General features: G+C 51.5%; 1 protein-coding gene across 7 annotated transcripts in view; it reads right to left on the bottom strand.

Annotated features, from left to right (window-relative positions):
* Positions 1 to 26,617, bottom strand: part of NT5DC3 (5'-nucleotidase domain containing 3) — a 94,095-nt gene that overhangs the window by 3,850 nt on the left and 63,628 nt on the right. For all 7 annotated transcript variants that reach the window (XM_077846127.1, XM_077846126.1, XM_077846129.1 and 4 more), the window contains 11 exons: positions 24,645 to 24,719; positions 23,985 to 24,040; positions 18,771 to 18,861; positions 17,767 to 17,904; positions 15,385 to 15,445; positions 14,922 to 15,024; positions 14,676 to 14,777; positions 14,127 to 14,208; positions 12,733 to 12,819; positions 7,073 to 7,213; positions 2,071 to 2,135 (listed from right to left, as the gene is read on the bottom strand). In XM_077846127.1, coding sequence (XP_077702253.1) covers positions 2,071 to 2,135; positions 7,073 to 7,213; positions 12,733 to 12,819; positions 14,127 to 14,208; positions 14,676 to 14,777; positions 14,922 to 15,024; positions 15,385 to 15,445; positions 17,767 to 17,904; positions 18,771 to 18,861; positions 23,985 to 24,040; positions 24,645 to 24,719 — 1,001 coding nt within the window. The remainder of the gene's footprint in view (positions 1 to 2,070; positions 2,136 to 7,072; positions 7,214 to 12,732; positions 12,820 to 14,126; positions 14,209 to 14,675; positions 14,778 to 14,921; positions 15,025 to 15,384; positions 15,446 to 17,766; positions 17,905 to 18,770; positions 18,862 to 23,984; positions 24,041 to 24,644; positions 24,720 to 26,617) is intronic.

Here is a 26,617-nt window from a genome sequence, read left to right on the forward strand (position 1 = left end):
CCGGAGAGGGGGGCGCCCCTGCCCTGGTCCCTAGAGCCGCCTCGGTGGGCCCAGGCCCTCCCCCTGCACGCTGCGCAGGCTCCCCGGCCGGGGGGGGGGGGGGGCGGGGGGTAGAATGTTCTGGGTGCAAACCGCCCCTCAGCACAATGGGCTCGAGACCCTCTACGAGGTCACTGTGACGACTCCCGTAAGTGACGGCCCGTGAGGAACTCGACAGTGCTCCGATAGCAGGGCCGAGGAGGCGTCTGCGACACGCAAATAACCCGTCTGGCGGCTCCAAGGGCCTCACACCTTGCCGCGTCCCCTCTCCACTCCCCAGGAGGACTGCGACGCCTCTCCAAACCTCAGGGAGGACTCTGTCCCCTCTCCACCCACCCTGGGGAGGACTCTATCCCCTCTCTACCCCTGGGAGGGCTCTGACCCCTCTTCACCCCCCCCCCAGGACCCTATCCCCTCTCCACCCCCCTCCTCCGGAGGACTCTATCCCCTCTCCACCCCCCCGGGAGGACTCTGATCCCTCTCTACCCCCCCTGGGGAGGACTCTATACTCTCTCTACCCCCCAGGAAGGCTCTGACCCCTCTTCACCCCCTCCCCAGGGAGGACTCTATCCCCTCTCCACCCCCCTCAGGAGGACCCTTTCCCCTCTCCACCCCCCCCCAGGGAGGACTCTATCCCCTCTCCATCCCCCGGAAGGGCTCTGACCCCTCTCCAACCCCCCCCAGGAGGACTCTGTCCCTTCTCCACCCCCCCTGGGGGGGACTCTGACCCCCTCCAACCCCTGGGGAGGACTCTGTCCCTTCTCCACCCCTCGGGGAGGACTCTATCCCCTCTCCATCCCCCGGGAGGGCTCTGACCCCTCTCCAACCCCCCCCCCCCGGGAGGACTCTGTCCCTTCTCCACCCCCCTCAGGAGGACTCTGACCCCTCTCCACCCCCCCCCTGGAGAGGACTCCCGACCTCCTCCAACCCCTGGGGAGGACTCTGTCCCTTCTCCACCCCTTGGGGAGGATTCTATCCCTTCTCCACCCCCCTCAGGAGGACTCTGACCTCCTCCAACCCCTGGGGAGGACTGTCCCTTCACTCCTCGGGGAGGACTCTATCCCTTCTCCACCCTCCTCAGGAGGACTCTATCCCCTCTCCACCCCTTGGGGAGGACTCCGTCCCCTCTCCACCCCCAGAGTGGACTCTGACCTCTCTCCACTCCCCAGGGAGAACTCTATCCCCTTTCTACCCCCGGGGAGAACGCTGTCCCCTCTCTACCCTCCAGGGAGGACTCCGTCCCCTCTCCACCCCCCCAGGGAGAACTCTCTCCCCTCTCCACCCCCCAAGGAGGACTCTGTCCCCTCTCCACCCCCCAAGGAGGACTCTGTCCCCTCTCCACCCCCGAAGGAGGACCCCCAACCCCCCGCAAGCAGGCAATCCACTGCTCAGAGCCCAGGACTCAGGGAGTGACCACTCCTTCCACACCAGAAGCCGTCCCAGCAGGTGAGGGGAGGTCACGCACAAGAGCTGAAGTGGTCTCAACAGCGTCTGTGTATACAGCATCCTTCTTAGGGAAGCTCAACTGTCCACAGGCCTCTTCAGACCATTGTTCCCCTAAGATGTCCCCACGCCAGACCGCAGACTACAGGAGGGCTATCCTCACCAATAAGCATTTCAACACTGCATGCTTACATATCCCTGGTTACAGATAAGCCCCGGGGCTCAGGAGCCCTGAGAATCCACTGGGGCTCAGGGCCTGCCCCTATGCTGTCCCATGAGCAACACTGCGCAGCATGACCCCCACCGGGCCACCAGCTGCCCGAACATGAAAGTCAAGCAGGCAGGGAGAGGGGTGGTCAACGACAGCAACTTTAACCCTGGCATTGAAAGGCAAAGGCAGGAGGTTTGGGAAAGGTCACTGCTGCACAAATAAATGTCACACATCCCACACGACCACAGACATGCTTGGTTCTGGCGATGTCAAGAGTGACCTTCACCCCTGGCAGCTGCACAAGGAGGGCTGGCTGGGGCTGAGCGGGGTGCAGACAGGGTGGTAGGCTCACTGCATTCAAAACAGACCCCTCTTACCTCATCTCCTTTCTTTCCTTCTTCCACTCCTGTAAAACCAGCTGTGACTCGACATCTCTGTGAACCTGCAGGATACAAGCTAATCACTGAGATTGCTCTCGCTGCACAAAAGCTCATTAGATTATGACCTTTTTAACAGGCAGCTCTTAGAAGAATTCTACTCCTTGAACGTGAAAATTTTTCTTTGTGTACAGAAAGTAGGATTATAAATGGTTTTAATGTTTTCCCTTCATGTTATATTATCCTCTAAAGTGTTCAAGAGAAAATAAATCATGGTTTTATAAGAGACAAGCAGGTAGAGCACCTCTGGAAAAGCAGAGGATTCCCTCGTTGGGCTGAAATGTGAGCAAAAAGCAAAAAGAGAGATGACCACTGCCCACATCCTAATAGAGTCTCCCAAGTGTCTTGTGGCTGAACAGAGATTGCCCATGGCGGGGTCAGAGGCGCCAGTGATGGCAGGGACAGGGGGGTCCCCAAACTCATGGTCACACAGCAGCCATAGGACCCGGAAGAAACACCAAGCAAGCAGACCACGTGCTTCCCATGTGGGAGCCTGGCCCTCTGCTGCCTAGCATCTGCCCAGCTCCACTGCCTGACGGGCAGGCAGGCAGCTGCAAAGGGCCTCGGCCACCCACAAACCCGCATGCACGAAGCCTGTACCTGGGTGTTGTGCCTGTACTGGCAGGGGGCAGCTCCCAAAGGGGGACCCGGCCATGCATGGCAGGAGTGCCAGACACTGCGACGGCTCCTGGGAGCCACAGAGGCTCTGAGGGCATGCTTTAGTCTGCATACTTCACCCAGGAAAATGCTCACTACAGAGTACAGGCTCCACGAGTTATGTGACTGGATCAGAAACGGCACCAAAATGTGTAGGGTGCCACAAACACAAATGTCCATACACATGCACACACATACACATGCAAACACACATGCATGCACACACACACACACACATACACCTGCATGCACATACACACGCACACAAATATGCACATATGTATTCAGCACCTACTATCTGCCCAGCATTGTGCTCGATGCTGAGGGTACAACAGAGGACAAGCAAGCTCACACACCCCACAGGAGGCACATGTAGGTAAACAGACCATGACAAAACGAGCAAGGAGACCGTCCATGAGTGGGAACCCCCCACCTCTGCCCACAGCCCCTTCTCAGCCCAGGACCCAGGCTCCTGCACCCTGTCTCAGCAGGAGGGAGCAATTTCTGGTTCCTCACCGCCTATCATGCAGGAAGGGAGAACTCCTGGGGCCTAAGGATTTCCAGCTACTGCACAGCACTGTCCTAAACAAGCTGCCCTGGGACACGTGACTTCCGTGCCCCCGCAGCCCCCGGCAGCCCCATACCAGGGCAGGGCTGCACATATCAAGGGCCAACTTGGGTCTCCCAATTCAGGGCACGTTCTCCAGCTCCTCTGGTGATGCCCCCTCCGCCCTCCTGGAACCCTTCTCCGCCGCGCACCTTCACTGCCAGACGCTCAGCCCTTCACCCGGCGCCCTCCCATCAGCATCTGTACACACTCAAGTCTCTCCCATTTAAAAAAAAAAAAAAAAAAAGCTATATTTCCTTGAGGCACCTCTTTTTCCAGCTCTGCTCCCCCTATAGGGTCTCCTATAGGCCTGAAATCTACTTTAAACCACTTCAGAAAGAAGGGTGTGCTCATGAGGTACACTAATCTTTACGTAACCATGCAGTCCAGGGGGCACATAGTATCAGAGAAGGCTAACCAGAAGCTGATCCCACCTTTGGCCTGATCACAGATCACAAATTAGCCTAACCAGCTCTGCATTAGCAAAACTAGATGATACTCTGCCTGGGCCTGTGGCACCAGCCCTCCCACCCAGTGTGCACAGGGCACCGCAACCCAGCCCACGCCACAGCCTCTACCAGGGAGGCCGAGTTCAGCCCACCACCCAGTTTTCCCCTCGGCTTCTGAGCTTAAGAATAAGTTCCTTTCAGGGGCCCCTGGTGGGCTCAGTGGTTGAGCATCTGCCTTCGGCTCAGGTCATGATCCTGGGGTCCTGGGATCCAGTCCCATATTGGGCTCCCTGCTTCTTGGGGGTCTGCTTCTCCCTCTCCCTCTATCCCTCACCCCTTCTGGTATGTGTGCACGCTCTCTCTTTCTCAAATAAATACATAAAAATCTTTAAAAAAGAGTAAGTCCCTTTCCAAATTGGGGGGGGGGGGGGCAGTTGTGGGGAATCAAAAGAAAAGCAATTTTGTGATACATGAAAGTGATACAAAATTCACACTTCATGTGCACCAATAAGGCCACCGGGACACAACCCCAGTGTCCAGGGATGCTTCTGTGCTGCGAGCAGAGCTCAGCGGCCATGACAGGCGCCTGCCCTGCACAGCCCGATATACTGAGCAGCCTAGCCCTCTGCTGCAGTCCCCTGACCCCCAACCGAAATGCAGTCGTGCCACAATAACCCAGGAGCACACTCAAACACCCTCCATCATGCCGTTCTGGCCTGCACTTCCAGGCCAGTTAACAAAATTATCTTTATTCTTCACAGCTATTTTCTTAAGACCAAAATCAAATACTTACATTGGGTTCATCTGATGGGTTCCAAAGGACACACAGCTGGCTCCACCAATGACAAAGATCAAACACAACCTCCAAGGACTAATGTTCATCTTCAGGAAAGAATCCCAATAATGTACTACATTTCTGAAAATAACCCCCCACCCAGGGGAGTCTACAGAAATATGTGACCCAGTGTCACTGGAATAATTTAGCTTTTCAGGTGAACATGGGGGCAGCAGGGAGGGGAGCAGGGAAGAGGAAGAACTTGAGAAATGACATTCATCTTGGGTTTTTTTTAATTTCCTGCCACACTTCTCTCCATCCTGGTGGATCTAACTGCACAGAAAGCTGCGGAAAGTAGTAGAGGCCACGAGCTGTCAGTGTGGAAGGTAAGACTTGAGTTGGGCTGGCAGGACCTACACCACAGCTCAGCCTTCACCTGTGCAGGCTATCCTCCCCTTCTGTGCTCAGGTGCGGCCATCAGCATCTACTTCAAAGCCCTTAGCATCTGGAACAGTGTCTAGAACAAGGAATCTAGAACATGGTGTCTGTGCCATGTGTGGACTGTGGTTCTAGAACGCAGTATCTAGAACATTTCTAAACAGGTTGGTTCTGCTGCTCACTAACTCTGGAATTCAAGATAAGTTATTCATCCTTGAGACTCAATTTCCTCTCCTATAAATGGGGGGTGGCGATGTGAATGGCACTACTCTCTTCTTCCTTCCCCTACCTGATGCCTTATAAAATTTTACCTCCAAAGTCGGAGAAATAGTTCCAGCACTTCCAGTCCTTAATTATCAAGCCTTTTATATAGATCAGAGAGAAGAAAACAAGACTACCCTCAAAGCTAAAATGTGGAGACACATGGGAGGTCCAGGTGGCTCAGCTGGCTAAGCATCCAGCTCTTGGTTTCGGCTCACATTGCGATTTTGGGCTGGTGAGGTAGAGTCCCGCATGGGGTGGGGAGCCTGCCTGAAGAGTCTCTGCTCTCCCCTCTGCTCTCATGCATGTGCGGTGCATACTCTAATTTTTTTTTAATTTAAATAATAAAATAAAATGTAGTGACACCAACGACATGCAGATTGTGTCTGTGCATCACCCAGCTGCCAGCACCACAGAAAGCACACCTGGCATAAGGGCCCTTCACCACACTTGAGACCTCCAAACTGAAGAGTAGGGAAGCACGCTGACACCTGCTCAAGGCATGGACTAGGCATCACATAAGTCTGCGTTCAAGTTCTCGCCATTTTATGATCTCACACATGTTGCCCAATTCCCAAACACACAGTCTCCTTATTCTAACATGGGAAAATCACACCTGCCTACAAAGGACAGCAGGACTATTAATGACCAACGTGTGTGCAGCCAGCACGTGGCACAATGTGTGGCATAGGAAAAGTAACTATTATCACTGGGTGACCTATGTACAGACTTGCAGCTACATCAACCCAGAACTGATGCCTTTGATTTTTAGAAAAGCATCTCACAGACCAGCATGATGGACAAGGCAAGAACCAATGTGGGCAGAGCACGCTGGAAGAGACCCTGGGGGATGTGTGAGGCCCCATACTTGGGATGTCTGCCACTGCTGCCAGCCCCACCTTGGCTCGGTCTCAGCTGCCCCCTCGAGGACTGCTGGCTGGGCCAGGAGGGCACTTCCCTGCCCTTCCCAAAGCGGGCTGGCAGGTGTGGGCACCCAGCTATGGCCAGAACACAGGTGTCAGACAAGAGGGAGGGCGCCCAGGCTCCTCCTAAGCACTCAGGCAGGGAGGCTGCAGGCCGAGTCAGCTGAACCCAGAGGGCAGCAAGGCATCTCAGGAGCCTCAGAGTGGGTCATGGCTACAAGTCAAGGCAGAAAATCCATGGGCCACGGGCCAGAAAATCACCAAAACAGCATTCCTCACTAACTGTCCACGACTGGCCACCTACCTTCCATACAGAAAAACCTGCCACTGAACTCCAGTGACCAGCAAACCATACGCATTCTCCTCAAGTCAAAGGGTGGCTGCACACAGACATCCGAACTTTTGCTTTGAGAGTCCCTCCAGTAAGCCAGGGAAACTGAGGCCCAGAACGGCGCAGTCCCACAGCAGGCCAGGGGCAGAAGCCGGACCAGGCCCACGCATCAGCAGTTCTTGAATAACACACCCCATGGGCCCTCTCCCAACAGAGCTATAGTGCAGAGGCAAGGACACAGGGTTCCTGCGGGGAAACATGCGCATCTACATGGCCCCACAAAGCTCTTTCTCGGAATGAATTTTCGGGGCATTTTTAAAGTTCTCTTCGCAGGGAGGCTGACAAAACTCTTCTTAGGGGCAAGAGAACCCCAGGAGTTATTCTGCACGATGACTTACACCTTGTGCTTTATAACCACAATTAAAAAGAAGTAACTTTGGCTCATGGACTAACTTCAGCCTTAAAGAAAACATAGAAGAGGGAAAAAAAAAAATCCCAAACCTGCATCTGTTCCAATAACCCGGTCAGGGTCTGCAGCCAGGTCATGGTTTGAATGTACTGCTCCGTGTTCATGATTCTGAGCTCGGATCTCAGCTCCGGGATAATCGCACCAGTTCGCCAACCATGCTTCAGGGTCAAATCCTGATGGCAAAGACCATGAAAGTCAGCATTCTTCTCAAAAGAACTTAAACCGGGATCCCTGGGTGGCACAGCGGTTTGGCGCCTGCCTTTGGCCCAGGGCGCAATCCTGGAGACCCGGGATCGAATCCCACGTCGGGCTCCCGGTGCGTGGGGCCTGCTTCTCCCTCTGCCTGTGTCTCTGCCTCTCTCTCTCTCTCTCTCTCTCTATCATAAATAAATTTTTTAAAAAATTTTAAAAAAAAGAACTTAAACCATTTATCTCCCTTGCCCAGATGCAACAGGTGTTTGCTGAACTACTTTTTCTTTGTAATGACTAGTTATTAACCCAAATTCAATGAATTACATTTAATTAAAACCAAGTCAGCCCCAGGCTTTGACCATTACACCCAAAGTTTCTATTCTGAAAATAATTGCTGTGAATCACAGCTCCTGCACAAGCACAGGGTCTGAAATCATTAACCATGGGCTGTAACAGCAGTTAGGTCAAGGGCAGAAAGAGGCTCCATCAAAATGCTCCTGGAGGTCTCCATTCAATTCATCCACAGATTCCTGGGGAGCACCCACTGCCCAGGCCTTGTGGCGTATGGGCAATCACAGAATCTCAGACTTGGAATGATCCTACAACACAGAGGTACATGATCATATTTTTTATTCCAAATATAGTAACCTCAGGACACCTGGGGGGCACAGCCGTGGAGCATCTGCCTTCGGCTCAGGATATGACCCCGGGGTCCTGGGATCGAGTCCCACATCGGGCTCCCCACAGGGAGCCTGCTTCTCCCTCTGCCTGTGTCTCTGCCTCTCTCTGTGTCTCTCATGAATAAATAAATTAAATCTTAAAAATAAAAAAAATCAACCCACAGTTCTTCAATGACTGGATGTTAAAATATATATATGTATATATACTGGCCTCATGATTTGACAATAAGCCAGAACATCTATCAACAGATATATCCTGGGAAATCTAAAATATATAATCACCATGCTAAATGGTCATTCATTTTCTTATTCGGCAAATATTTATCAAATAGTTCTAACTGCCAGGCCCTGGTCTAGACAATGAGGATAGAGCAATGAACAAAAACTGACAAAACCCTGTCCTTGTGGGAAATACAAAAAATAAGCAAGTAAATATACAAAGGCAGGTGGTTATAAATACAACATCAAAAATCAGGCAGATTAAGAAGAGGAAAAGTTACCATTATATAAAGTGGGTTAGGCCAATTAAAGGGAAGTTGGTGCAGAGATCACCAGGGAAGGAAAGTGAACTATGCAAATATGTGGGAGGAGGACAATTCAGGCCAGAAAAACAGTAAGTGCAAAGGCCCCCGGGCAGGAACATGCTGGGTGGGGGGTGTGGAGGTGGAGTTGTTACACGGATAGCCAGGCGGGAGCCTAGGGCAGTGGCAAGGGCAGCTATGGGTCCTGCCTTCAGAGAAGCTGGCAGGAAAAGGACAGCTCAAGCAGGGCCTTGGAGGACACAGTAGGAAGTCAGCCTTTTGTTCTGAAGAAAGGAAAGCTCTGAGGTTTTAAGAAGTGAAGTGGTCTAAGGTTTACAATTTTAAAAGTTCATTGGCTATTTACCTAAAGCCAGAATCCCTGCTCCGGATGACCTAAGGATGCCTACCTTCCTCACCTATCAAATTGCTTTAAACCTTTCATCTCTCTCCTGTTCCTATAATATATGAAAACCTACAGCTCAACCTTTCAAACATTCCCAATGATGGCAAACATTTGAAGGTGGCTTTTATTTCTGAAAATAAATAACAAGTCATCTGGAACATTCCTAAGATTAAAGTACGTGATAATAAAGTAATAGTAATAAATCTCATTCTCTCCTGTGCCTCAACCTGGCTCTCAAATCTATCCCAAAAGGGGCACCCAAATGTGTTTTGAGAAACAGCAGCAACATTAGATGCCTCTGCATTCCCAAGGTGACACCCTATAAAGATAATATGCTTTGCCATATTAATTTCTGACATGTTAGTTATGAACTGATCTTACCACTTTCTAACAGTTTTCAAACTTTTGGCATGGGATCCAACAATATACTCCAGGAGACTCATTTTACTTGTTTTTTTTTTTTTTTTTTTAAGATTTTACTTATTTATTTAACAGAGAGAGAGAGTGCATGCACAAGTAGTCAGAGGGGCAGAGAGGAGGGAGGGAGAAGCAGGCTCCCCTGGAGCACAGAAACTGGACACGAGGCTCCATCCCAGAACCCTGGGATCATGACCTGAGCCGAAGGCAGGTGCTTCACCCACTGAGCCCCCAAAGCGTACCTTATTTATTTTTAAGATTTATTTTTAAGTAATTTCTATATCCAATGTGGGGCCTGAATCTACAACCCCAAAATCAGGAGTCACATGCTTCCCCGGCTGAGCCAGTCGGGCATCCCTACAAGAGACTCACTATGGATCTAAGGACACAGGGATCCAAAGGATTAAAGAAAACGTTCCATATACATAGTAACCAAGATAGCAGGGGTGCTATGCTAATATCAGACAAAACAGACTTTGAATCAAAAATTGTCAAAGACACCAAGAATGACATCATATCATGGTAAAAGGTTAATTCACCAAGAATATGTAACAATTATAAGCACACAGGCAGCAAACATCCGAGCTGAGGAGAATGGAGGAACAATAGTCAACTCTGCTGCAATAGCAGGAGACTTCAACAGCCCATGTTCTATTGGAGAAAAACCACCAGGAAAGAGATGAAGTATCAGGAAGCACAGACCTTGAACACACTGAAGACCAGCCAGCCCTCATGCATGTGTGCAGAACACTCCCCCAATGAAAGCAGAACACACATTCTTCTCCATGCACATGAAACAGTCCAGGACAGACCTTATATTAGGCCCCAAAACAAGTCGTGATAAACTTTAAAATCATACAAAGTATCTTTACTGATCACAAGGAGTGAAGCTAGGGACCAACAGCTGAAGGAAAAACTGAGAAGTTCACAAGGGGGAATGAAAGATCACCCACTTAAACAACGAGTCAAAGAAGAAATCACAAGAGAAATGAGAAAATACTTTGTGACGAAAAATTTTTTAAGATTTTATTTATTTGAGAAACAGACAGAGATAGCAAGAGAAAGCACGAGCCAAGGAGGAGAGGGGAGCAGGGAGCCCAATGCAGGACTCGATCGCAGGACCCCAAGATCACGGTGAAGGCAGATACCCAACCACTGAGCCACCCAGGGGCCCCTTACGACAAACTTAAATGCAAATGCACATACGACATTAAAAAAACCTAGGGGATACAGCAGTGCAGTCCTCACGGGGAAACCTATAACCATGCACATTTACACTGAAAAAAAGATCCCAAATTAACAAGACTTTACATGATAAGGAACTAGAAAAAGAAAAAACTAAATTGAAAGCTAAGAGGACAAGGAAATCATAAAGATCAGAGCAGAGATTCAAAGAATAGAAAAACTATTAAAAAAAATCAACAAAACCAAGAAAAAATTGACAACTGACAAACTTTTAGCATACCAAAAAAATAAAATAAAAACCCCAGAAGACTCAAGTTACTAAAAATCAGAAAATTGAGTAGTGACAACACTACCCATTCTACAGAAATAAAAAAGAATTGTAAAAGCCATAAACTACTGTACACCAACAGCCTGCGTAACCTAAATGACACTCCCAGAAACAACCTACCAAGACTGACTGACAAAGAAACAGGGAGGGGATCCCTGGGTGGCGCAGCGGTTTGGCGCCTGCCTTTGGCCCAGGGCGCGATCCTGGAGACCCGGGATCGAATCCCACATCAGGCTCCCGGTGCATGGAGCCGGCTTCTCCCTCTGCCTGTGTCTCTGCCTCTCTCTCTCTCTCTCTCTCTCTCTCTCTGTGACTATCATAAATAAATAAAAATAAAAAAAAAAAAGAAATATGTTTAAAAAAAAAAAAAAAAAAACAAAGAAACAGGGAATCTGAAAAGACGTGGGACTGGTAAGGAGATTGAAGCAGTAACCAAATCCTTCCAACAATGAAACGCCCAGGAGCAAATGGATGCTTTCACTGCTGAAGTCCACCACTTAAAGAGGAATTAACACCAACCCTCCTTAAACTCTTCCAAAAACTAAAGAGGAGGCCTCACTTCCTAACTTATTCTGAGGCTAATGTTACCCTGGTGTCAAATTTTAGTGTGAAAAGCTACTTAACACAGAGTTTCTAAGTCAGCAGGTCTAATGCGAGGCCTGAGACGCTGCATTTCGACCAAGTTTCCAGGTGATGTCGAGGTCATGGGGGCTGCACCTGAAGACAGTACTCCTGGTAAGCACCTCTCTTGATGCTAAGCCCTGCCCGTGTGCATGCCTTCACGGGTCACGTACCCGCATACTTCAAGGGTAGCACATGGTTATCTCCTCAGGCCCAATAACACCACGTAGCAAGGGGCAAAGCTGTGCGGTGCTGGGACTCTCAGCCAAGCCTCTGGTACTGCCAGCAGACTGACAGTAGCACTTTGTATTCCACTTTCACATTATCTTACTTCTCTCTTCTCAAAATGAGGTCACCAGGCTTGAGGATATGTTCAAGGTCACACAGCTAGGAACAGCAGAGCCGCACAGACACCCGTGATACCCTCCACTAGGCCTCGGCCCACTGGGAAGACATGACCAGGAAGGCTGTGTGCTGCAATCACCCGAGAGAGAGTCTCTGCACACAGGCACCCTTCTCCCCACCCCGCACCCGTCTGAATCTGAGTCCACAGACTTCAGACGGCAGCACATGTGCTCTGAAAATACTTCCCAGCCCACGATAGCTCCCTGCTCGACGGTAGGCAGACACAGGGAAAAACGCGTGAGACCGCTCTGACGTGGGTCAGAATGCTCAGAAATGCCAGTCATGGAGCGGGAGAGCCGGCCACAACCCTGCCCTGGGGGCACTGACACTGGGCGTCATGCAGACCCTACAAGTCGTGTGTGGTGTCACCTGCCCGGACTTGCTTAACCCACAGAAACTCACTGCACCAGGAGCTGAGCAATGCAGTACACAGGACTGACTACCCAGTCTCATCCCAATTATGCATTAAATCCTGATTCAAGTCCTGCAATGCTGCTCTGATTCCAATGGGCAAGAAATGCCTCACTTTCTTATAATAGCTGTTTCCCGGAAATGCCAGTTTTTGAAATTGCAAAAGCAGCCCTGACTGATGTTTATGAATTCTCCTTCATATGCCTCTGAGGTTCAATAAGAGAAAAAAAAAGAAAAGAACACTGGCATTTGTTTCTTACCATTACTTAAATGGAAAGACTTTTCTGATAAATCCTGAATAAACTGCTGCTTTCTATCATCTCAAAAAAAAAATTACCTTTTTTTAGACCCTGGATCCATTCTGTTGTTAAAAATGAGACATTTAAAAAAAGGGGGGTGGGGGTGGGGGAGACCTAGTCTTCATATTTATGAAAGCATAAAAATGGTCTTAAACACAAGATAAATTCCTCATGAAGTAAGACAAACATGTCTGTCCCCCAGCAAAGGAATGGAAACAAAGGTTCCTCACCGCCAGGTCACTGTATATGTGGTCACCAAAATACAGCACTTTGGATCCTCTCCACCCAGTAAGCTTCAAAAATTCATATAAATTGCCCTGCAATGAGAGAAAAATATAGGTATTAGACTATATGAGATAGAAACCTACATAACCGGTGGCCCATGGTATCTGTTATTTAAAACTTAACAAAAAATTTGCTTTTATAATTTAAGTAATTCAGAACATAAGGGTAAAAACACTTTTGTGTGAAATCCCTCAGACCTTTCTTTCCAGAATGACTCATATTGTATAAACCTCTTTGTAATGATCTTTCTACACTGAACATTTGGTGACCATGTCAATGAATATTAACCCACCAGTTCAGGAGGGAGAAATGCTGTGGTTCCTGTTACGATTCCCTAATGTTGGACGCTTACCCTGTCATCTATTTTGTAACTCATGATAAACATTCTGGTAGCAAAGTTGTAGCTACATCTTAATAATTTCCTTGGTCTAATTCCAAGAAGTCTGATGGCTGCATCAAAGCAAAGCTTCAAGGTCTAGGAAGTATACTTACTGTGCTATCAACCCACCAGGCATGGATCAAGTTTTTTACCATGTAGTACTATTCTATAATTTCATGTTTTATGAATCTTATAGAAAAATAAAAAATATAAAAGATAGGGCAGCCGGATGGCTCAGCGGTTTAGTGCCACCTTCAGCCCAGGGCCTGATCCTGGAGTCCCAGGATCGGGTCCCAAGTCGGGCTCCCTGCGTGGAGCCTACTTCTCCCTCTGCCTGTGTCTCTGCCTCCTCTCTCTCTGTGTCTCTCATGAATAAATAAATAAAATCTTAAAAAAAAAAAAGAAAATATATCAAAACTGTGTACAAAACACAGCTCATCGGGAGATAATCAGGAATTTAAGGTAACACACCATGTGATGTGATGAATGCTTCTTCAAGAGAAATATCCAAGGTTCACTGCTAACATCTTAAATCGTATACACTCTGAAAGTAAGGTTTTAAATTTTGTTTTTAAAGACTGTTGGATTCTGAGTTAATCATAGCACAGGACGCCTGGGTGGCTCAGTGGTTGAGCATCTCCCTTGGGCTCAGGATGTGACCCCAGGGTCCTGGGATCAAGTTCCACATTGGGCTCCCTGCAGGGAGCCTGCTTCTCTCTCTGCCTGTGTCTCTGCCTCTCTCTCTCTGTGTGTCTCATGAATAAATAAATAAAATATTAAATAAATAATTTGGACATAGCACATTGAAAATATACTGACTTAAGTTTAAGCTTCGCAGCCAGTGTATAAACAGCCAATTCACGCCTGGCACACAGCAAGGGTCAACAAATGTGGGCTGTTACTGTTATAACCGACCACAAAGCAAAGGAACAAAAAGGGAAAAAATCAGTCATGAGGTACCTGCTTATAGATCTGGCCTTTCTGCAACTTGTGGATCTTGTCCCAGAGCAAGACACCTTTCTCGTTCACCTTGCGGAAAGGTCTAGACAGAAACAGAAACGCCATGACCCATGTTGGAATCGTGCAGGCTGTGCTCATGAACCCTACATGGTTACTCACTGGGAACAGAACCTGACAAAGCCCTGGAACACACACCCCAGCACCACACTCCCTGGCCGGGTGTACACGTCCCAAACTGCAGACCCTGGGATCCATTTAGTGAGGAAAGAACTCGGGGGTCAAATAGACCTGGAAAACACTAGGTGCCACTATGTCCCCCTTAAAAATCACTGAGAGTCTACAAAGCCCTTCTGGTAGAAAAACTTTCTTTAGCCCCAATTTCCTAAATGTATTTGATCACAGAAAATCTGCTTCACAAAAACAGCTCATGGAAATACCATTTTAGTACACATCCCACCAAGTGACAACCAGATGTTACCAAGTCACACGAGCTGTGTCCACAGCAGCAAAGGACCATAGCCTGATTCTCCCAGAAAGACAGACGCTCACCTCCGCTTGTCATTAAAGAAGTTTGGCTTCTCGGCCTGAACGATGACCACATCAAACAGGTCCCTCCAGTCTTTTCCAACGATATACCGCATCCCTTTGTCCCTGAAACAATAGGTCAGCACGTCAGTCTAACAAGAAGGAGATCGGCTGCTTCTGCAACTTTTTCTTCCCGATTCCTAACTATTGAGACAAATGGGACTACGAGCCACGAGCCTGTCGCCGCCAAGGATGCCCACAATAACTTACACAAAACTGCTGGGGCTGTTGGTGATGAGAAACATCTTCTTGCCGTGATCCGCCAGTTTGGCCAGCACCGCGCGCGTCTGCTCGGCATAGCAGATGTACTTTTCTAGGGCAAGAGGTGAGTTCACACACCTGAGCATGAGGTCAGCCCATGGGGTCACTCCAGGGGCCCGCAGCCAGGCACTTGGGGGAACAGTGTGGGGACGCGTGGCTTGGGGCCCGCCGGCACCCAGGCATCACCAACACAGCCTGCCTCCTCAGTCCTGGGGGACATGCTGCATGCCACCTGCGGCTGTCAGTGCCTCCCTTTCTGAAGGAGGCTTGGCTCACGTTGTGACACAACAAGAAGGCTGAGGTCAGAGGTCTGAGGGAGCAAGGAGGGGCTGAGCACCTGCTCACAACAGGAATAGTACAGCCGCGGGTGCAAGGACACGTGGGGCGACCTTCACAACACCGCCCTACCTACCAATGTCTGCTTCAATCGCTCTGTACATGATCCCTTTGATGTGCACATCTCGGATCGAATCCTGTCAAAAGAGAGGTTTCGAGTCAGTGAGATGGACAGTGCAACAGCCTGAGTTGCCACGGGATGGGTGGCATGGCATTCAGACAACGGCGCCTCTGAATCCCTGGCCATCCCGACTCCGGGTGACATCTGACTGCTGCTCCACTCCACACAGGGGGCCAAAACTTAGGTTTCCATGGTGATGGTGGCCGCTTCCAGTGCAACTCCCAAAGGGCCATTGGGAGGAGGAAACCTGTGTGAACAACACTGAGTAATGCCCCACGTGATAAAGGGCGATCTGCGTGCAGTATCACTGACAAATGATTCTGAGGTATCTGGAAAAGGGAATTACCGCTCTTCTCATCTTTGCGCCCCTCCCTAGACCCCCAGGAGCACGTCTCCAATCTACACAAAGAGGCCGAGACCGAAGGTCAGACAGGGGCCATCCATGGGACAGCGGCTGAGGCAGAGACACGGCCGGGCAGCGACACAGGATGAGGACAGGAGGCCGCTACACCTCGCAGGTCCCGGGAGTGGCGGCCTGGGCCCCACGGTGTCAGGGCACAGCCCAGCCAGGTGCACTAAGCATGTCTACTGCAGGGGGCTCCCCGGGGGCACGCGGTGACTGTCCAGAGCCGAGAGCAGGGGACTGCGCTGCTGGCAAGATTGGGCTTCAGCCTTAGAAAATTGGCAGGAGATTTCCACCACAAGCGAGCACCTCTGGACTACGGCTCCAGTTCGGCCCGTCCCAGCACAGGCTCATGTCAGCGGCACAAAAGCATGCAGCAGGGCTGAAGAGCCAATGGAGGCAAACCCTGGCCTGAAAGCTCGGCTCCACCACTTACCAGCTGTGTGACTTTTGGGCAAGTTACTGAATCTTTCTGTGCCTCGATTTCTTTATCCGTAAAATGAAAGTAATAATAGTAACCCCCTCCAGGCACTGTGACGAGGATTTAATTTGCATAAAGCACTCAGAAAAACAGTGCCTGGAACATACTGTATGGGACTGCTCTCCATGGGCGGTATCCAATAAACATCTTTCCTCGTGACTGCAAGGTGATATGACTACATGTGCTTATTTTATTTTTTTTTAAGATTTTATTTATTTATTCATGAGAGACACAGAGAGAGAGGCTGAGACACAGGCAGAAGGAGAAGCAGGCTCCCTGCAGGGAACCCGATGCAGGACTTGATCCCAAGACTCTGGAGTCATGCCCTGAGCCAAAGGCAGACGCTCACCACTGAGCCACCCAGGCTTCCCTATTTTTTTTTTTTTTTTACTGCAAGTGATACTTAAAGATTCTTAAACTATTTATGCACACGAAAAGAAGAACAGAAAGCAAATATTTAACTTTAGTTCAAATATCAGACTCGTACTGAGAAGTTAGAATTTATCCTTTATCTTCCTAAAACCCATGGTTTAAGGCAGTCAAACTTTAAAATTCATCATAAGCATACAATAAAAACACTGTAGTACAAAAATACAGTCTCTTAAAAATGTAAGTAATTAGGGGATCTCTGGGTGGCTCAATGGTTTAGTACCTGCCTCCGGCCCAGGGCGTGATCCTGGAGTCCTGGGATCGAGTCCCACATCAGGCTCCCTGCATGGAGCCTGCCTCTCCCTCTGCCTGTGTCTCTGCCTCTTTCTCTCTCTGTGTCTCTCATGAGTAAATAAATAAAATCTTAAAAAAAATAAAAAATAAAAATATAAGTAAATAAATAATACATACCACATATATAAATATTTGCATATAAATACATGCTTATAAACATACATATATGACGTGTATATAACAAATATTAATACATGAACATATTTTTAAGCACTAAAAAAAAGTCCCAATAGTTTAAAGAACATATATAAACACATGTGAATATAAACTGACACATGTGAGTACAAAGTTCATAAATGAGGTGTGTGCGTGTACGCAAGGCTCCTGTTGACTGTGAATGTCTCCCACAGGGTTCACACAGCTAGGGCAGGGCCTCCCTGGATCCTCCGTGTGTGAGAGGAAGGCCCCGTCCGTGGGCAGGCTCAGGGGCAGCTGTGTCGGGCTGGACCTCAGCCACCAGCCACCCCTTGACCAGATGCACCGGCCCTGGCCTTGGTCAGAAAGACTTAGAAACCCAGAGAGCAATACGAGCACCATCTTCCTTTAACACAAAATCACACTGATCTCCAGCTGTCCTAATGTAACCTCTTTCTTAACAATTTTCAGGGTAAAACCACCAATAAAAGAAACCCTGGGCAAAGGACTATTCGCAACACATGACCCAGGGGGGCTAACGATCCTGTCCCTTATGCTGAGGCCCTCGGAGGGCTGTGGCAGAGCCACCACTCACCTTAACGTCCTTGTAGAGATGGACGGGCTCATAGTCGATGTTATTCTTCAGAAAGTACTCGTTGACACAGGACAGGAGGGACATCTCGGGCAGGGAGAAGATGTCCATGAACTGCTTCATGGTGTTTCCGTGAGAACTCTGCAGGCAGGCAGGGAGGGGAGCTTCAGAAACACAGTCCAACAGCACAGCCAGAGCCAACACCTGACTTGCATCCAAGGCGCATTCTGAGCCCCTGGATCCCTCTCCTCAAGAGAAGCATAATTCTAACAGTGCCAAGTACAAGTGTTACCCACTTTCCCATTGTTCCCGGCACGGCTCACGTCTTCCTCTAAGTACAACCGGGAAATCCAAGGTGATGCCTTGACTTCCCCTCCAAAACATCTAACGACTCTTTGACACTCTTATGAACCCTAACATCAGGCCCGCACTCTACTGCCAAGCCCAGAAGAAAGCCGGCAAGTACTCCGCTGCCCATGGGACAGCACGAAAGCCACCCAAGTCTCCTGAATGTGGGAGTCCCCACAAAGCCCCACGTGAGCCTGAACGCCTGTGATTCGGGGCCTTCCACCACATTCTGACAGCACAAATAAGAGCACGCCTAATAAGACAAGGAGCAAAACTTCAGAAAGCAAAGAAGACTAGTGAAGTCAGTGAAGCAGCGGCTGCCCTTCAAGCACAGCAGGACCTGCTGTCCTCCACCTCAAGGAAGGCAACCGCTGCCACCCTGATTTCATCCACAAATAGGGACAAGCCTGGGGTGGGCGTTGCAGAGAGGGGCAGGCACACAGAAGGTACAAAGAGCCTCCATCAGGTAAGGAGCAAAGAGCCAAGAAAAGGGAATCATGAAGGGCTTTGGGAGATGCCAACACACAACCCCCTCTCAAATCCAGGGCCTCTCAAACAGCCCAAATCCCCTCTCAGCTCCACAGGAGTGCGCACAGAGACCCTAAATCTCCTGGGCCACGTCTGCTGATGGCTGCTTTAACTAAAGAATCTCTCATTACCTTTCCATAAAAGTCGCTCATCTGTTCCAGGGGCACGTGAGAGCCCTCATACATTTCAATGACTTCCTCATCGGGGACAACACTGAGGCCCCTGGAAAAATCACAGGTGGTACTGTTAGATTCCAGTAGCGACAGCAGTGACTTCCAGACCCCCGGCAACTGCTGGGATCTTTCAGCTTCAGCACAAGATGCTACCGTCTACAAGTAACAGGTGAGAAGCCCCTACTACTAGGAGCGCCAGTGCTAGGCGGGCGATGAGGGCAGGAAAACTGCACCTGCTAGAGGGGCCAAGTGTGGGTTCCACACAGGCATTCACTTACTTCTCCATAATCTAGGAGGGAAAGCACAATTATCCTTCCATTTCCCGGCAGAGGAAGCTGAGGCCCAGAAAGGTCAAGTGTCTTTTTTTTTTTTAAGATTTTATTTAAAAAAAAAAAAAAAAGATTTTATTTATTTATTCATGAGACACAGAGAGGCAGAAACACAGGCAGAGGGAGAAGCAGGCTCCATGCAGGGAGCCCGATGTGGGACTAGATCCTGGGACCCCGGATCATGCCCTGAGCCAAAGGCAGACCTCACCTGCTGAGCCACCCCGGTGCCCCAAAGGTCAAGTATCTTACCCAAGGTCACCAAAGTAGGAAGTGGTGGGTCAGGACCAGACTGAGGTTTGCAGCTCAAGGGCCCAGGCGCCTCCTCAACCACTATCACAGCGCCTCTGTCCACAAGGCTCTAGCCTCTGTCCACAAGGCTCTAGCGCCTTCCTTTGCTTTGGGGGTAGTGTTTGCTTTGGGGTCGGTTTCTGTTTCCATTTTTATGTTTTAATACATTAGGGAGAGAAAGGCTCATTCTGCCTCTACCATCCTCCTGCCTCTGCTACTCTGATCTAAAGTCAGTGAGAAAAGCCATGCGTGAGACTCTGGTGCACAGACCCTGTGACACAAGGCAGGAAGGCTGGTGCCACCTCTGGGAGGGGTGACCTCAACGCTACATGACCATCAAGGCCGGTTTCCTCACCTATAAAAAGCCAGGGTGGCAACTGTAAGCCACCGGCCTCCGGAGCCACAGCTGAATCTGCAAATGAATCCTGCTCCACCACAAAGGGAAAATACGTTTCGGCATTAGGGTGACCCAGCTGTCACCCCTACTGTGCGGCAGGCACTGGGAGCAAGTGCTCTCATCAGGTTTCATGTTCTCAGATTTCCTGTCCTGGCCCTGCCCCCGCAACAGCATCACCAAGAGGAACGTCTACTCCCAGCCGTGTCTCCAAGGAAGGAGCTTGAGAAAGCAGGGGCCAGTGACAAGGAGAGTATGGCAAGTCCACCCGGCGCCAGACCAGGCAGGTGAATAACACACCAGGAGCCTCAGTTACTCACAGGGTCAGGTCAGGCTGCTTATCCTGTAAAGTCACCCGGCTGACATGAAAGTACACGCAAAACATGATTTATATTTGATACATAAGTACAATGAAAACATGGCTGTCATCAGCCTCCTTCCTCCGTTCGCCACCCTCGTGGAACTTTCCGCAGCAGCCAAGGGGATTCATTGCCCACCCCCACCCCCAAAAAAATGATTAACTTGTTACAACCTGGGACCTTACAAACAGGTGGCACTGTGGGCCCCTGATGCCTCACCCACCGCTCTGGGCAGCAACCCGGGAGTAGCTCACCACTGAAGCAGCTACACTCAGCTATGCACATGCCTAAGGCTCTAAGATTTTGAAATAACTACAAAAAGTACAAGAACTCTGCCCTGAGACCTGAGGACAGGTGCACAGGGACATGGCCCACAATGGCCCACAGAGCCAAGTGTCAGCTCAGGAGGGTGAGCTGAGTGCCACACAGCCCAACTGGGTGGAGGCAGCTCTGGTAGGTGCAGCAGCCCAGGCTGGGGGCATGGCCAGCCCCACACACCACCCCACGAGGTCTGTGCAGGTGAGAAGCACAAAGGCTGGGAGCGCAGACCCCCAAGTGTGCCTGGGTTCAGGTCCCAGCCCCCTGACCAGTGGGGGTACTACCTGGATGTGCAATAGAGCCACCCTGGGTCTCAGTGTCACTTTTTAAACAGGGAACAGTAATAGTACCTACGTCCTGGTATAAGGGAAAGGAGGAAGTGAGCGGGTGTGTGAGGACCTGGTGTGCCTGCAGAGAGGACAAGTGTCACTCCTCCGAGGCCCACATCACAGTACCAACTGCAGCTATGCTGACCGTCGGCCTCCCCCGACCCCGCGGCATTCGCACCTACAGCCGAGACTCGACCTGGGGCCGGAGCTGGGGACCAGCAGCAGGGTCAGACGTGGGCAAGGCTGGGGGCTCCTGCCCATCCACAACACTTTTTGGGGGAAGGCCGGGGCGCTGACACCCTGGGTGCCCCTCTACCCAGGCACAGGCCCGCGCTGGCCCACACAACAGGCACCAGGGCAGCCCCTGGCACCAAGCCAGGTTCAGAGGAGTGGATGGAGGCCACACGTGGGAGCAAGGGTGGGGGCCTCAGCACACTGGCCGCCCAGGACCCAGACTCGGACACTTCTGTCCTCCTGGTGCCCCATCTGTCCATCCCCCAAACATGGCAGACGACACACCTGCAGAAGAGGACACACGACCAGAGCAGCCAAGGCACTGCATGGTCTGAGGGAGGAGGGAGGCTGAGGATGGGGTGAGGTGTAAGCAGGGGCAGGCAGGCTGTGAAGGAGGGAGGAGGCTTCAGGCAGCCGCGGGGAAGGCAGGCTGCACCCTGGGAGGATGCCAGCGGTGACCCTGGGGAGTGGGGACCCATGCTGCACACCCGCCTCCACATACCCAGACCAGTTGTAACTGCTGGGAACACCCGGCCCCCTTCTCCCACTGACCTGGGCCAGGGTGTCTCTGGGGCCTACATGCACGGGGGTCAGCTGGAGCAAGCCCTGAAGGAGAAAGCCAATAGACAGAACGGGTTCTGAGCATGTCAGCCCCTGGAGCCAGCCACACCTACAGCGGGTGCTGCCCCCAATCGCACAACAGGTGCCCAAGGCTGTGTTTCTGGCTGACCCAGTCGGGTCAGGTTTCGTCACTTGTAACAAGTCCTAACCAACCGGGGAAGTGAAAGTGCCACGTGTGGAAGAGAAGGATACAGATTTAGGGAAAGCTGGTGGGTGAGTCACGCAGGACGTCAGAAGGGAGGCTGAGCCAAGGGCAGTGCTTGAGGTGCACGGGTCCAACAGCAATGTCCAGGACAAGCCACCCTGCACAGAACTGCAGGAGCCCAGGAGGACAGGATGGAGCGTCTGGGCCTGGGAGTCAACGGCAGGACACAGACAGAGGTGCACACGGGAGATCTGGTGAGGGCCTCGGCCCCGTCCACGCTGCCCACAGGCCATGGGCTCCAGGGTCAGAGCCCACCTGGGTCTGACTTCTAGGCCTGTGTGGCCTTGGGCAAGCCCCTAACATCTCTAGGTCTAACACCATGACCTCCCTCATCAGCTCAAGGACAAAAAAGGCAAATAAAACCCTGACAATGGTGTCTGTGCCACAGCAGACCTCACAGTTGCTAGCTCCAACTTACTATGACTGATGTTACTATTATTTCATCAACATTATTGAATAATGTTATCATTATTTCATCTCTCCTCCCTCCTGGAATCTAAGATGATAGTAAAGGAATGAAGTACTCAGGGGCGCCTGGGGGCTCAGCCGGCTAAGCACCTGACTCTAACTCTTGATTTCAGCTAAGGTCACGACATCAGGGCCATGGATCGAGCCCCATAGGGTGTGGACCTGCTTGGGATTCTCTGTCTCCCTCTCCTGCGGCCCCTCCCCATCCCACTTATGTACGCACATCCTCTCTCTTAAAAAAAAAAATAGATTACTCAGAACGTCAAAGGAAATAAGTGCAAAGACATCAGCAGACGAGACACGTCCTGTCTGTGGAAGACAACGAGCAGATGTACCAGGGGCTCCAGGCTTCCCAGGCTGGGAACAGGGCCTGCGAGGAGACATCCCAAGGGGAGCTGAGAGCTGCCCCCACCCCAGAAGGCTGAACCCCGTAAGCACCGGGAGCTGCAGGAGGATGTGCCACAGCAGAACACAGAGGTGAGGCCAGCAGGAGGGATACAGGGGCTCTGGGAAGGGAGAAACAGGCCAACCCAGGCCCAGGACAAGCATCAGAGAAGATCGGAGCACAGGGGCAGTCCAGTAAATGTCAAAGTGACCGAGAGCGTATGAAAAACATCTGAATTGTCCGGAAATAAACACAAGGAGGAGGCTGGTGACAGGGCGCTTGGGGAACCTGGGGACACCTCCACAGCAAACGAAGCAGGTAAGGAGGGATGCTGTTGTTAAATGTAAGAAAAAGCAAGCCCTGTGCACAGAGGCATTCCCAGCACACGATACAGTGCGAGGAGGAGCAAGACCCACAGGTCAGATGCAAACCATGAACCACAATGGGGAAACGGGCAGGCCCAGGTGGGCAGGGGCTCGAAGGAGGAGCCTGCAGAAGCCGAGTACCCGTGCGCAGGCCCAGCCCGCGGCAGATACCACAGTCAGCATTGTTACGTTAGCGGACAGAGGTATGAGCATGTTATTCAGAAACAGGAAAAAAGATGTGGGGAACAAAATGAAAGGAATGTAATGGGTCGGGTGGGCGGGCAGGGGCCCTGCGGCCCCACAGTATTTCAGCACAGACTGCCACTGCGCGTGTGTTTAACTCGGGCAAAAAACCATCAATTGTAGCAAAGTTTGTGGAGGAAGAACCTGGATACACACACCTGTTTAGGGTACAACAACCATGCTCCTAAATCCTCCCCAAGTTCAAGGAATAGAAAAGGCAACGTTGTCAAGGTTAACAGGGTTTTGGACTGAGCCAAGTGCTTCTACTAATCCCAATAAACAGGGAAGAGGAAAGTCTTGCCACCCACACACTCTACCACCATGGTGGGAACAGGGGCCACTGCATCCCCCACGTCTGTCCCCACCCAGCCTCTGACTCAGGGCCTGCCCGGTGCCTGGGAAAGCGCCCCCAGTGGTCACCAGACTGCAGCCACTGGTTCGGTGCAACGTGCACGCTCAGCACCCGAGTCACCCGGACCCAGGGGTATTATTGAGCGAATGCATGAACAGGTTTCTCTCTCACACACACACACACACAATCTCCCGCTCCCCAACAACCACAGTCACAGGGTCTCCAAACTCGAAGCCACTTGGGGACTTCAGGTGCATTGAATTTACCTCATGTTCCTCTTACCTGTAGACGGTTCCCAACTGGATGTAATGAAAAGCATCAATCTTCATCAGCACCGCCTTAGAGAACAAATACACAACAGGTGAGTCAAGCGCAGCAGGCTGCATATCCAGCGAGGGTTTTGCGTGTCCTCGTACACCCAATCAACACAGGTTGACATGAGAAAGCAGCACACTGCACGCATCTGCTGAGCCTGCTGGTCAGTAAAGTGCGGTGAGGCTCAGCTGGCCAAGCGTCTGCCTCTGGCTCAGGCCATGATCCTGGGTCCTGAGAGGGAGCCCGCCTGGCCCCCTGCTTCTCCTTCCCCTCTCCCTATTGCTCCTACTCCCTGGTAAATAAAATCTTTAAAAAAAAAAAAAAAACGCACCGTGCAGCTTATTAAGGAGATGACTGGTCTGCAAAAACAGCGTGGCCACTGGCTCCCCACCAAAACACCAGAAATGACTTCAAGAAACAAACAGTATCTTCCAAATAGCAAAACACATTCACTTTTTTCCGATACACAGTCTTTCCCAAAAGACTTTATTTATACAAAGACGCTGTCAGTGACCCGGTTCTTGGGCCCCAAAGAATAGGACGTAAATCAGCTTCCATGCTCAGTAAAGAGAAGGGCCAAGGGGACCTGGACACCATCACATGAGGAACCACGGCAACGAAACCTACCCGCTGCACATCGTAATGAAGTCCACGAATCGCAAAATTTGGGTCATACTCGTACTTCCTGATTTCCACCGGATACTAAGAAAGAAGAAAACAGCCACCGTCAGGTAACAGTGCACTAAGGTCACGGCAGGGTCTAGCTTGGTCCCCAGAAAGAAGCAGGGTGACTGTCCCTGCATAGGGGTGGAGGCACCAGGACTGAGCATGGCCAGCCCTCTGCTTTTGGACATGGTGCCTCCTTCTCAGGGCCATCTGTCCACCCCACCCTATGCACCTGCCCAGACACAGGTGAGGCCATCTGGTACTTTCTGGTATGAACCCATTCCTCAAACTACGCAAACCCCAGCTCTGCTCTCACCTGCTAGACCAGGTGCCCCACGTCCTTCCCTCCCGTCAGATCTCAAGATTAGAACCCTAGCTATCCTGCCCAGTGTACCCAGGTCCTCCGGGCCCCTCACCCCAGGGCACCAGGAGTGGGATAGAAGGAGTGTGGCCAGGTGACCTGGCTGGGGTATGCTGGGCCCAGCCTTTCCCTGCTGACCCCATGGCCCTCTGCCCTGGGAGCACAGCACCGCAGGAGGTTGCTGCAGCTCTGGACCCTCCAGCCTCATGGTAAACGGCTTCAGTCAGAACCTGGACCACTGGGGCCTGCGGTGGCCGTGTGGTCGGGCGTGGGGCCCCGGACGAAGGCTCAGTCACAATCATGGGTGGTGGGGTGCAGAGCCACCGAGACCCTTGCCCTCCACCCTCCACGCCCCTCCCCCCACAAATGACCGCCCAGCTGTCAGGTGCACAGGCCCCTGCAAGACAGTGAGGACTGCTCATGCCAGGGCCACATTTCTTTGAAATCACATCCCACACCCAGCAGCCACCCCACACACAGCAGGCATTGTAGCCACGCAAGTGCTGACCCAGATGTCACTCAGAGCTTGCTGATCTCACAGCTGCCGAGAAACCACCAAGTGCTACTGCCACTCGGGGGCATTTCCAGGAAGTGTGAACACTGTACAGTCATCCGTTTTCACAAACAGACTTCACATACGTCCCAGAACCGCACACACAGCATGGTCCCCCTGCTGGACGCAAGCCCGGGACTGCGTACCTGTGGCACCTTGTCCTGCACCGGGGCAATGAGGACCAGGCAGGCCGTGGGGAAGATGTTCAGCTCTCCCTGCAAGGTGCTTTTACAGAGCCACCTCCACCCTCGCTCTGCACACACGGCAGATGGAGGGCGTGTGCGTCCCTCTGATCCACATCCCGACAGGGGCACTCAGGGGCCATCCAGGCCCAAGAAGCTAGGTGCTTGGGCCAGGAATGTGGTCCAGGCCCACGCCTTGCCCCAGTCCCTGGCCCCATAACCAGACCTAAACACCAGGGTGCTAGCGGAACATGCCCCCCGAGGCCAGGTGACCACTCCAAAGATGCACGGTGACAGGGGCTGGGCTGCCACTGTCCTGAGTGGCATCGGGATGGGCATGCCGTGAGCACGGGCTTCTGGGACGTCCAACGAGGCCCCTGCTGACTCCCCAACAGGACAACAGCACAGCGACACCCAGCCACACACCTGCCATGGGCCCCAGAGCCATGTGGCCTTGGGGAGCCCGTCCTGAGAAACACACGGCATCTCCCCAGTGCTCCAGAGACAGTGGCAGGGGGCGTGGGAAGGGACCAGGCAGCTGAAGGGGCCTCAGGGGCACTGGTCACCAGCACAGGCCCAGGGCTGCAGCCCCATCCTATGGCGCATCAGCCAGGGACCTGGGCCGGGTTGCAGTCTCTGAGCGTCGATCTTCCCCTTCCAAAGTAAGGGCCCAAGTTTCCTACTGGAGGTGGAAGGGGACAGGGTACAGCAAAGGACGCCGGCAGCTTGGAGCACTCGCGGGGCTCGGTCAGTACAGCCTGCAACTCCTGATTGCAGAGCAGAAGTTCAAGCCCCCCACTGGGTGTTGTGGATATTTAGAAATAAAATCTTCAAAAAT

The sequence above is a fragment of the Canis aureus genome, chromosome 13 (genome assembly GCF_053574225.1).
Source record: "Canis aureus isolate CA01 chromosome 13, VMU_Caureus_v.1.0, whole genome shotgun sequence".
NCBI lineage: Eukaryota > Metazoa > Chordata > Mammalia > Carnivora > Canidae > Canis > Canis aureus.